The 13155-nt window shown below is 49.1% G+C and overlaps 1 protein-coding gene across 31 annotated transcripts in view; it reads right to left on the bottom strand.

Moving 5' to 3' along the window:
• Positions 1-13155, bottom strand: part of MARK3 (microtubule affinity regulating kinase 3) — a 124839-nt gene that overhangs the window by 6779 nt on the left and 104905 nt on the right. For 21 of the 31 annotated variants that reach the window (XM_035261612.3, XM_035261614.3, XM_035261619.3 and 18 more), the window contains 2 exons: positions 10691-10735; positions 6475-7425 (listed from right to left, as the gene is read on the bottom strand). The exons of 1 other annotated variant lie outside the window; for it this stretch is intronic. In XM_035261612.3, the coding sequence (XP_035117503.1) occupies positions 7080-7425; positions 10691-10735 (391 nt within the window). In that variant the 3' untranslated portion in view covers positions 6475-7079. Of the gene's footprint in view, positions 1-5862; positions 6338-6474; positions 7426-10690; positions 10736-13155 lie in introns of those variants that run through there. 9 more of the 31 variants (XM_035261615.3, XM_035261618.3, XM_035261622.3 and 6 more) reach the window with 2 other exon arrangements.

Below are 13155 nucleotides of genomic sequence, written 5' to 3'. Positions count from 1 at the left end.
CCCAAAATAAATCAACAAAGCTTACTGAATCAACGTCGATGGCAACGAACAAGGCCTGAAGTGGCCCCCAGGTTCCCCTGGCTCCACCCTCAGGTCCAGCTTTCCTTCTTCTGTGAGACCCGTGAAGCCTCCTTACTGACCTGGACTCCGCTGGGAGGGTCTCACCTTGGTCTGGTGCTATGTGACTGCTGATGCCCACATGACTGCTCCCCTCCTCACATGCTGTCATCAAGCAGCAGGCTATTCTTTCCCAGGGTTGAAATTCAGTACCTAGGCTGTGTGACTCTCTCGTGCAGATGCAGAATAGGGTGGTAAGTCAAAGAGTTTAACTCCCAGTTCCACACTCGATGGTAAACTACCATCCACACGGGGTTATCTACTTCATTTCCATAGCACCCAGCACCACGAAGTACATGGTATGCGCCTGACCCAAGCTGAATGACACACGTTACCTGTGTAAGCATCTCAGTGAAGGGAAAAGCTCATGGGTACCAGTCCCATCCCTTCCGTCCTCTGGGCCTCGGTCTTCTCTGCCAAACAGGCAAGACTCAAAGGGCTCCTGGAGACCATACAGGCCAGGCCACAAACCAAAACATGACCCGAGTGGCTGCCTATCTCATCCTTGGGCCATCCAGGGAAGGGGCAGCTGGGGGGACCTCAGTGACATTTTTTACTGCAAGCCACTCAAAAGGTCTTGCACCTTCTATGTATTTCCTGTTTGCTTCCAATCATTGAAAACAAAACAAAACAAAAGAAACACTGGTTTTGCACTGATAGTGCCTTTGCCAGGTACTATTCTAGGTACTTGGAATAGAGGACAAGAAAAAGGACGACGATGTCTGCCCCATGGGGCTCACGTTCTAGTAAGTGTGGGGAGAGCACACACAAAGAGCAGCATAGTTGTGTAACATGCGGATGCTGGTGTGACAGGGGCAGATGACAAAAGGGCAGAGTTGGGCACAGAGGCCTGAGTGTGCTTTTTGGTGTCACAGCCAGGGCAGGCCTCTTGAAGGAGGAGGGAGGGAGGGAGCCTTCAGTTGGTCTGAGTTCTTACCCCAGGCTCAATGCTTTTACCGGTTCTCTAGGGCAAAAGCTCTGGGCCAGGGAGGTAGCAGTACAGACCTGTAAACTCCTAACAGAAGGGTCCAGAATCCAGAACTCTCCATCTTAGAAATGGGAAAAATTTCCTTACCAAGTCTCTACTCGATAGACCGTGTTCTCTCCTGAGGGCCAGGGAGCACACTCTTGAAGGACTTTACTGCACTTCAACAGTAAAGCCAGGAGACGGAGGAAGAGAAGGGGGTTAGCATGTTTTGATTTTTTTTTTTTTTTTTAAGACAGGGACTGGTTCTGTCACCCAGGTTTGGGTGCAGTGGCGTAATCTAGGCTCACTGCAACCTCCAACTCCTGGGTTCAAGCTATTCTCGTGCCTCAGCCTCCCAAGTAGCTGGGACTCCAGATGCAAGCCATCATGCCCAGCTAATTTTTGTATTTTTAGTACAGATGGGATTTTGTCATGTTGGCCAGGCTGGTCTAACTCCTGACCTCAAGTGATCCACCCCCCTCAGCCTCCGAAAGTGCTGGGATTATAGGCGTGAGCCACTGTACCTGGCCTTCAATGGAACTTTCCAAGGAATCATTCAAAAATAGTTGTTGGGGCTGAGCGAGGTGGCTAACGCCTGAATTTCCCAGCACTTTGGGAGGCTGAGGTAGGAGGATTACTTGAGCCCAGGAATTCAAACCAGCTTAGGCAACAGAACAAGACCCTGCTTGTATGAAAAATAAAATTAGCTGGGCAAAGTGGGACATGCCTGTGGGTCCCAGCTACTCAGGAGGTTAAGGTGGGAGGATCGCTTGAGCCCAGGAGGTCGAGGCTGCACCAAGCTGTGATTGCACAACTGTACTTCAGTCTGGGCGACAGAGCGAAACTCTGTCTCAAAGACAAAATGAAACAAAACAAACCTAGCTTTGAACTGTCTTCTTTCTCCTCGAGTGGCAAGGGCACTGAGTTCCTTCCACTCATGGGGGAGTCACGCCTGGACTTCCCATGCACTTCAGAACATCTCTAAGGCACCATCTTCACTTCACTCCCTTGAAGAGCAATAACCTCTCCCCATCTAAAGGGCTCCTGAGCTGTGTGGCATACCAGGAAACAAACAAACAAAAAAACCCACAAGGGAAACGTAAGGTTTGAACTCTTGAGCAAAAGCTTTCTCATTTTGATGCCCCTCTGAGACAGACTGGAAGGGACATCATGTGGGAAACACCCCGCACTGACCTTGCTCCTGCCTGGTGCCACACTCAGGGAAGGGCAACTGCTCTGCAGACCTGAAGGTCAGCACAAAGGTCGCTTACTGGGCAGGGGCTGCCTGGCATGGCTTCCACAGCAACCATAATTTATTCACATGCACATGTGTGGAGGTTTTTCTTCTAAATATCATTCTTGCGGAGAAACCTATGCTGTGAAAATGATCACAGACATGCTCCTAAAAGCCAGTCATGTTTCTCTAACAGTTTTCCGCATGGGCCTTCACTTTCAGAAATGCAAAGGTGGCCTGAGAGCTGGGGACTCTCTCACTTGTAGGAATGTGGTTTTGGTTCCTCTAATGTGGCTGATAGAGAAGAGAGGGAAGTCACGCTCACTGAAAAGAATCACTGTCATCAGGGTTAGGGCAACACTCTGCTTGGCAGGTAAATAAAACCAGCAGCACAGCCCCAGTAGCTGCCTCACCTCACTTCTGAGAGACTTCCGGGGTAGTCGATGAGGAAAAAATGTAGTTTGTTTTTCTTTTTCTTTCCTTTTTTTTTTTTGAGACGGAGTCTCGCTCTGTTACCCAGGCTGGAGTGCAATGATGCAATCTCGGCTCATTGCAACCTCTGGCTCTCAGGTTCAAGGAATTCTCCTGCCTCAGCCTCCCAAGTAGCTGGGATTACAGGCGCCTGCCACCATGCCTGACTAACTTTTTATTACTAGTAGAGACCGGGTTTCACCATGTTGGTCAGCCTGGTCTTGAACTCCTGACCTCGTGATCCACCTGCCTTGGCCTCCCAAGTGCTGGGATTATAGGCGTGAGAAACCACCCCCAGGCCATGATTTTCAATGATTGTAGAATACTCCTTTTCTGTTTTTCGAGATGGAGTCTCACTCTGTCGCCAGGCTGGAGTGCAGTAGAACAATCTCGCCTCACTGCAATCTCTGCCTCTGGGTTCAAGTGATTCTCCTGTCTCAGCCTCCCGAGTAGCTGGATTATAGGCATACCCCACCACACCTGGCTAATTTTTGTATTTTTAGTAGAGACAGGGGTTTCACCATGCTGGCCAGAATGGTCTCGAACTCCTGACCTCATAATCCACCTACCTCGGCTTCCCAAAGTGCTGGGATTACAGGTGTGAGCCACCGCACCGGCCAGAATATCCCTTTTCAAAACTCATCATATACAGAATAAAAATGTCACATTCTGAGAATGGAGAATCTATAGAAAGGGCTTGGAACCTCAGTAATGAATGAGTATTCACATTTTAACCTTGGTAAAGGGAATACCACCCATGACACCATTAAAATCAAGCCAAGATCAACTAGTAACATAGCCTTACAAATATTACCCACTTGGATAACTTTCTGTGAACACTAGTCTCCGAGACACACATTCCTTACTTGATTAAGTAACACAGTAAAATGCAGCCACTACTTATGACACATGGGCACCTCAAGAAAACATGAGCATAAAGAGTGGCCACTGCATCAGGGCATGTGGGAAACTAATTTCTCTTAAAGGAATTTAACTTCTAGCACTCAATTTGTCCTTGAGAATGCAAAAATGGAAAACAATTCAAAATGAATCCCAGGTACAAAGGTAAGGAAGAGGAAGTCCGCTGTGGCCCAACCTCTGCTTGGTAGGGCTCTGCTCCACCCCTGCAGAAATTATGCATAGGAACCTGCTATAATGAGTTTCTGGGGTAGGAATCTTAGGGAAGCCACTTTCATAGTCGTGAATTTCATAGAACAGCTCAGAAACATCTACCCAGAGGAAGAGGTCATTTATGGTAAAACATCCTTGGCTTTCTGCTCCGCAGAAGGGACGGTGACAAGGACAGCAAAGAGGGAGAGAAGTCTGTGGGAAGATCTCCTCAAAGAGGATCATGTGTGCAGAGAGACATCCCATTTCTCTTGTCCCGGTTGGCTTTGCAATGCTTTAATGGGATATAAAAAACCAGCCTGCAGCAGACAGAAAAGCGGGGAAAGCCCTCACTGATGTCTGTGGCTGGGCACACTGGGCTCTGCTGGAGGATGCCACTCTGGAAGGCACTGGACAGAGAGAGGGGAAGGGGACTTAGTTGCTAAAAATCAAGCTGCGAGGGTCCCGCAAGGTGAGCCTTAGGTGGCCCTCCCTTCTTGCTGCTGCCTTGCCAGCTTCACCTCTTCTCCCGGGACCTCTGCCCACACCGTGTCCAGGGCTCAGTCCTGGTTTCTCCTCTGTCTCACAGCTTTGAACAGGAGCCTTCCATCTGCTGAGGGCTTCCTAGTGTCTCTCCCAGACCCGACCTCTCCCAACCCCTCATGTGTTTATCCAACTGCCCACTGGACATCACCAGTCAGTGTCTAAAGGCACTTCAAACTCAACACGTCCCAGCTTGCTCTCCTCATCTACTTCCCCTCCTGTCCTCAAACATCTCTCCAGCCAGCTTCCGCATCTCGACTAACAGCAATTCCGGCCTTTCTGCTGTTCAGACAAAAAATCATGAAGTTGTCCTTGGCTCTACTCACCCCATATCCAACTCCAGGGCAAATGCAGTTGCCTGTTATTTCAAAACATATCCAAAACCCAACCACCATCTGTGCCACGCCCATCCTCAGCCAGGGCTGCACTACTTCCTGCCTGTATTACTGCTGAGAGCCTCCAAGCGGCTCTTCTGGATTCTCCTTGCTCCGTTTCAGTGAGTTCCACATACAGCTGCGCCCGGGTGACCCTCTGAAAGTCCGAGGTCACACGGCTCTTGCTGCCCCTCAGCAGCTCTCATGTAGGAGAAGCATTTCCACACTCTGCCAGGCGCACTGTACACTCAGGCCTCAGGCCCAAGCAGTGCTCTTCCCCAGAAATCTGTGTGAGCACGCCCACCCAGGCCTCTGCCCAAGCAGCACTATTCACACCCAGACTGCTGATGAACTCTGTGTCGGCTCTGCGCTTTCTCACACGTGCTCCATACTAGGTAACTTACTTTCTCACACGTGCTCCATACTAGGTAACTTACTCATCCACAGCCTAGAATGGCAGCCTCCAGGAGATAGTTTTGCTCACTGAGCATCTCAAACAATCAGAACAGTGCCTTGTCCATGCTAGAGACAGACAACAATATTTTTGGTTGATTGAGTGACTCTCCAGACTTTCTTTCCTTTTTCTTCTTCTTTTTTTTTTTTTTTTGAGACAGAGTCTTGCTCTGCTGCCAGGCACCAGGCTGCAGTGCAGTGGCACAATCTCAGCTCACTGCAACCTCCACCTCCCGGGTTCAAGCAATTCTCCTGCCTCAGCCTCCCGAGTAGCTGGGACTATAGGTGCACATCACCACGCCCAGCTAATTTTTGTATTTTTAGTAGAGATGGGGTTTCACCTTGTTGGCCAGGATGGTCTTGATCTCTTGACCTGGTGATCCGCCCGCCTTGGCCTCCCAAAGTGCTGGGATTACAGGCTTGAGCCACCGCCCCAGCCCTTTTTTTTTTTTTTTTAAGACAGGGTCTCATTCTTCGGGCCAGAGTGCTGTGGCCCAATTACAGCTAACTGCAGCTTTGACCTCCTGGGTTCAATCCTCCCACCTTAGCATCTGGAATTGCTGGGACCACAAGCACACCACCACACTTGGCTGATGTTTTTATTTTTTGAAGACATGGGGTCTTACCATGTTGCCCAGGCTGGTCTTGAACTACTTGGTTCAAGTGATCCTCCCACCTCAGACTCCCAAACTGCTGGGCTCACAGGTGTGAACTACTGTGCCCGGCTTCCAGACCTTCAGACTCCGACCAACAGCAAACCCAGACCCCAAAAGAGCACACCAACCAGTGTGACAACGTCCCTGTGAGAATAAGGCAATCCAAAGAGTGATGAGCTCATTACCCCTAAACAACCACATAGGCAGGTGCTGGACAAAGCTGCAGGTCCGATGCATGTACTGAATCACAAGAAAGGGGAAAGGAAATTTACGTCCTTCACGGAGAACCAACCTAGAACCGTCAAGACCTGGTGTTTCTCCACAGGGCTGCGCCACAACTCCCAGGATTAATGACGCTGCTCTGGATTCTCTTTCTTCTTGGGTCGCCCTGAGGGCCGTCTTCTCCCTTGATTGCCTTGGGAGAAAAAATACGCTGGTAATCACAAAATGTTGGGATCCCTGCTAAGGGCCACGAGGCTCCAAGCCTTCATACACATTCCTTTTGCTCAACTTGAGGGTGTGTTAAATACAGTATTAGGAGACAATGCAAGATTTTACTGAGAAAAAGTGAATTTTTAATTATCTTGTGAATCTACTTAGAAAAACACACACAAGCAATGTTCACAACTATAAATCTTTTGCACAAAAAAAACCCCACACACAAAACAACAAACACAAAACCACAGGCATGAACTGTAAACCTGTATTAACTATGAACTAATCTTAACGTTAATTTTTAGCAGTAATTCAGCATTTTCCTCCTTGGCAATTTTAATGTTGTAGCACCAGATGATCTCCCGCAGAGGTACTAGTAATGACTGGCTGCCAGTGTAGGGAGATGCTTCCATGTATACCACTTCACACACATACTGTCCACTCTCACACCCACCCAGACGGGAGGCACATGGAGATGGGGCCACACGCTGACTCTCAGGGCAATGGAAGGAGGACGGGGGGCGCAAAGGTTGCACATCTTTAATGTAGTGCATTCGTAGAAAAAAGGCCAGCTTTCGCTCCCAGGTGTGCTCTCGTCCTCAGACTTTAATATAATGATTTAGAAGATGCAGACGTTATTGCCTAAATATTATTCTATACATTTCCATCAGTGTTCAGGAAAACACTTTAATTGCTACTCAATTTACATCATAATTACTGGGTTACAGCTTTAGCTCATTGGCAATTTTGGAAGCAATATTTTTGAAGGCTATGGATGTCCCCGATATCCGCTTAAACCGGACCCCATTCAGAGACAGTCTTGGCAGCTTGCATACTTCCATTTCCCACTGCACGAGGTTCTCTGCGTGCCCATCGCCGTGGACACAGAAGAGCAGGAAGCGCTCCCTCTGCTCATAGTCGCAGTTATTGGCGTCCAACACTTTGCGGATTTCCCGCATCATGTCCCCGGGATCCATTGAACTAGTGGTTTTCATGCTCCAGGTGAAGCGTAGGGATCGAGGTTTTGCTTCTTTATTTTCGTCCTTTTGCTCAGCAGATACATTGCGACTGAAATGCACAGAGGCAGGTTTACTTCTCGTTGCACAGGAACATCAGCCGCTTGTACTTTAGCTAGTTCCCAATTCGCATCTTCCATACAACACAACGACTGACCTCCTCATTTTCCTGCGCAGACTCACATTTGTAACCTAAGTCTATTTTCGTCCCCCACCCCCTGAAAGTCCTAAGTCACATACATCAAGATCTACCAGGGTGGAAAATCTTCACCAGCCACCTGTGCTTACTAAAATGAAGAAACCTAACTGGCTAAGCGGAATCCTTGGAAATGAGGCAAAGTGGACAGCGTGCCCCACTCCTCCAAGTCTGGGCTCTGCAGGCCCAGCTCAGGGAGGGAGTCGGCAGCCAGCTCCTGGCCACCCCACCCATCCACCCTGGGCTGTCCCTCTCCTGCGACACTGTTCTTTCAGATGTGAATCACTAATTGGCACTCAGGATAACTGGAGACTCAACACCCGCAGTCTAAAATTGCTCTCCCTGTGAACGGCCCTGAGGCTGAACATGATGCTCTACCCACTTCATTGTTTTTCCTCCTCTGTTCTGTTAAACGTCCAATTATACAGTTAAAGCAAAAATCTTAGATGACACAATCTTACTACTGGAATAGATGGAAAAATGCAATGTGGCAGCCTCTGTCTGTGGAGGACTGACACCACCCATGTGGATGCCCTGTGGGTTCAGATCTGGATGCCTGAGATGCAGCACGAGTGGGGCCCAGGCATGGGTCTCTAGGGAACACCACCGTTTACCAGCCATTCCTTGGCATTTAGTCATTATTGCCACAAGCCGTTATTTACCTTCTCATGTGTGTATCTATCTGGTGGCCTCAATTAAGACAGTGAGTAAAACAGTCTGTGTACCTCGAGTATACTCCATCCTATGGCCACCTAATCAGAGGTGAGGGGCTACAGTCTTTACCTATGCACATAGCTCTCCATGCCACCAACCTGCTAGTACAATATTTAATTTGGTTCACATCCACTAAAATTGATGGGAAGCTTCCTATGTATAAAATGCCATGTTAGACACTAAATGGGTTACAAAGAAAAGCAAAAGCTCTCAAACCCATTTGGAGCCAGCAGACTGTAAGGTAAGGCCACAGTGGCAGCACAGGAAAGGTGTGGCCATCACCAGAGGGCTACAGGAGAGTTGGAGCCTGCCTAGCGGGAGGAGAGTGTGACAGGCAAAATGAGACCAGGAGGAAATGGCACAGTTGGGGTGGGCCTGAATCTGAGGAGAGCTATGAAGAGCCATGGATTTCAACAAAATGCAATGAAGATAAGGAAAAGAGTTTTTCTTTTGAGTAGAGGCCAAAGGGGAGGCAGGAAAGTGCTGGACGTGTCTGTGGCATAATAAAGTACACAGCCTCAGTGGAACTGGAGGCACGGTGTCATCACCACAACAGCTGCTGGCATTTACTGAGCACTTGTGGTGGTCAGGCCTCAACTTACTTAATGCCCATGTAGGCCATATTACCTCACCTTTCTATTATAAATGGGGAAACAAACCAGGATCTAGAGGCTGCTCCAGGCTGGGATGGGCAGGCCTGGAGGGGGACTGTTGCCTGGCACTCAGCCCAGTGCTCTGCCTTGATAGGGCAGAAGAGCTGGGGCTGCTGGGGCAGCCTACACCACACCACTCAGGGCCTCGCAGGGACATGGCTGGGTGAAATAGTGGAAGTCGCTGAAGGTTTTCATTCAGAAAGGTCATATAACCAGAAGCAGGCTTTTAGAAAGACCAAGAGGGCAAATGGTGAACGAGAACCTGAAAGAGCCTGCTGGTGACTGGCATAAAAAAGGGCAAAAGTGAAAGAGTCCTAGACCTAGGGACCCAGAGTCCTGAGGCTGCCTGGTGACCTCCCACCCGAATTCATGCAATGATAACTACACAAAATGGAAAAGCAAAGCCAGGTGCGGTGGCTCACGTCTGTCATTCCAGTACTTTGGGAGGCTGAGGTGGGAGGTTCACTCGAACCCAGGAGTTTGAGACTGGCCTAGCCAACATGGCGAAACCCCTATCTCTACAAAAAAATACAAAAATTAGCCAGCATGGTAGCAGCGCCTGTGGTTCTAGACATTCAGGAGGCTGAGGGGGGAGGATTGCATAAGCCTAAGAGCTGGAGTAAGCCATGACTGAGAAACTACACTCCAGCCCGGGTGACTGGGCAAGACCCTGTCTCAGGAAAAAAAAAAAAAAGAAAAGCAAAACACTCAACTTTATAATCACCATTCTTAGAAGAAAACATATCTAGTTTGAAATATGGATATTCTATTAAGTACTTTGCTTTTATTCCTTGTGAACAGAACCATGTGAGGAGTCAGTAATGAGTTGAGGGCTTATTTCTCTGAGCAGTGCTACCCAACCCAGACCTCCAAAGGCTGTTAATGCCCAGGCAGGAAGGCTGAAGGTGCCAGCATGCTTTTCTTTTTATTTTATTTTTTTTGAGATGGAGTTTTGCTCTTGTTACCCCCAGGCTGGAGTGCAATGGCGCGATCTCGGCTCACCGCAACGTCCGCCTCCTGGGTTCAGGCAATTCTCCTGCCTCAGCCTCCTGAGTAGCTGGGATTACAGGCATGCGCCACCATGCCCAGCTAATTTTTTATATTTTGAGTAGAGACGGGGTTTCACCATGTTTACCAGGATGGTCTCGATCTCTTGACCTCGTGATCCACCCGCCTCGGCCTCCCAAAGTGCTGGGACTACAGGCGTGAGCCACCGCGCCTGGCCCAGCTTTTCTTTTTAGACAGTGTCTCGCTCTGTTGACAGGCTAGAGTGCAGTGGCGCGATCTTAACTTACTTCAACTTCTGACTCCCTGGTTCAAGCGATTCTCCTGCCTCAGACTCCAGAACAGCTGGGATTACAGGCAAGCGCCACCATGCCCAGCTAATTTTTGTATTTTTAGTAGAGACAGGATTTCACCATGTTGGCCAGGATGGTCTCGATCTCCTGACCTGATGATCCACCCGCCTCAGCCTCTCAAAGAGCTGGGATTACAGGCGTGAGCCACCATGGCTGGCTGCCGCCATGCTTTTAACACAAACACAAATGTAGGGCAGAGGCCAAGCTGGACCAGGATGGCGTGCATGGCACGCTGGTGCCCCCATGTGGCCACCCTCTCTACCTGATGCCAACCTTGCTAACTTCTACGGTGACAGCAGGAATACAGTAGGGAATATTCAGAACACAGTGTGGCCTCTGCCACAGAAATGAGGTAAATACCTGGAAAAAATGTTAAGTAAAAATCATTTCCCTCACCTTGAGCCCTCATATCTCCCGTTCCTCTCATATTCAGTTGGAAGTCTCAATGAACAGAATGTAGAAGCAGACAGAAGAGGGAAAGAGAAAAGAAATCTTACATGCCAGTACATGACCACCAATACCAACACCAACACCATAAAATGAACAAAACCAAAGCACATTTCAGTCACCACCTGGGCTTATGAAAACTCTTCCTCTCATTTGACTGAGCCAGTGCTTCCTTTTTCCACAAGACTGCAGGGCTGCGCACAGGGGCCTGCTCCATGCTGCACACTGCACACACCACGCGCCACGCCACCACATACATGGCACGTTGCACTGACCCACACACCACACCACCACACACACCGCATGCCACATCGCTGCACTGTATGCACTGCACACTGCACGCCACACCGCCACACACTGCACACACTGCACACCACAGCCACACACTGCACACCGCACAGCCACACACTGCACATCACACAGCCACACACTGCACACCACACAGCCACACTGCACACCACACAGCCACACACTGCACACCACACAGCCACACACTGCATACACTGCACACCACACAGCCACACACTGCACACACTGCACACCACACAGCCACACTCTGCACACCACACAGCCACACACTGCACACCACACAGCCACACACTGCACACCACACAGCCACACACTGCATACACTGCACACCACACAGCCACACACTGCACACACTGCACACCAGCCACACACTGCACACCACACAGCCACACACTACACACACTGCACACCACACAGCCACACACTGCATACACTGCACACCACACAGCCACACACTGCACACCACGCAGCCACACACTGCACACCACACAGCCACACACTGCACACCACACAGCCACACACTGCACACCACACACTGCACACACTGCTGCACACACTGCACACCACACAGCCACACACTGCTGCACACACTGCTTGCCACACCACTGCAAACACCACATGCCACACCACCGCATACACCGCAGCATGCCACACTGCACACACCACACAGCCGCACATCACACTGCATGCACTGCATGCCACACTGCTGCACATGCTGCACGCTACACTGCTACATACCATACATACCACACACTGCACACCACACTGCCACACACCACACACTGCCGCACACCACACATACCACCACATACACTGCATGCCACACTGCCGCAGACTGCACGCCACACTGCACACACCGCCACACTCCGTACACACTGCACGTCAGACTGCTGCACACCGCACACACACCACACTTTGTACACACTGCTGAACACTGCACACAGCCCCCACACTGCACACCATGCATGCACAGCAGGCACTCTGGTGGCTCTTCAGCCTGAGCACACTCGGCCTCAGAATGGTGTTATTCTCACTTTCTAACTGCTCCCCACAGTACAATGGGCTTCCAATTAAAAGCCAATGAGTCTATTAGAATGGACTCTACATGCAGTTATTACCTGTTCTGTCCAAGGAAAAATCAGACAAATGGGAAGATCAATTAAAAAATAATAACAGAATGGAACTGCCATCAAGAAGAAATTCCTTGTCCCACAGTTTTGACCTGTAGAGTGGCCTTCTGGGGACTTGAGAGGCAGAGGTACAACGTCATCCTTCATGAAAGACTTCCTGCCTCATGTGTGCATTAAGAAAGCAACAGTTTTGGTCTCTCGATAGTCACCATCAGAAAATATGTTTTTGTTTTTTGAGGCAGGGTCTCACTCCCCTAGGCTGAAGCACAGTGGCATGATCATGGCGCACTGCAGCCTTGACCTGCCAGGGCTCAGTTGATCCTCCTGTCTCAGCCTCCCCAGTAGCTGGGACCACAGATGCACGCTACCACACCCAGCTATTTTTGTATTATTTGTAGAGGCGGGGTTTTGCCATGTTGTCCAGGCTGCTCTCGAACTCCTGGGTTCAAGTGATCTGCCCACCTGTGCCTCCCAAAGTGCTGGGATTACAGGCATGAGCCACCACGCCTGGCCTAAAAATTATTAATAAAATCAGAACACCACTTACTGCAGTACTTTAAGTAAAGATATGACATACTCTTTCTTAGTGGTTGCTGGAAAGTGGCTTTCAATTCTGAAAATATTAAAACACTTCTGCTATGCAGCTGTTCACATTTTTGAAAAAGCCACATCAAAGAAGGCTGTAGCTTTGAATTTTATGCTTGTTTTCTGTATTAGCTAATTTTCTTGTCATTTTAAAGCCTTTTGCTAATTCAATCCTGAGTGAAATAAAGATAACACAATTACCACTTACTTACCTTTTGTATGCCTGGGGATAATCATTATTGTACATTAACGTTACTGAGCATCTCATTCTTCAAACAGGAGCATGCTAAGTGTTATTAGTATAAAGACAGAATTATTTGGATGCTAAATAATTCTACCAAAGAAAGAAAATACACAGAGCATGCATAGCCTTTTGTTGCACGGGTGCTC

Source organism: Callithrix jacchus, chromosome 8 (assembly GCF_049354715.1).
Source record: "Callithrix jacchus isolate 240 chromosome 8, calJac240_pri, whole genome shotgun sequence".
NCBI classification, from domain to species: domain Eukaryota; kingdom Metazoa; phylum Chordata; class Mammalia; order Primates; family Cebidae; genus Callithrix; species Callithrix jacchus.
Note: the sequence above shows the minus strand (reverse complement) of the source record. Positions and strands in the feature narration are given on the sequence as shown.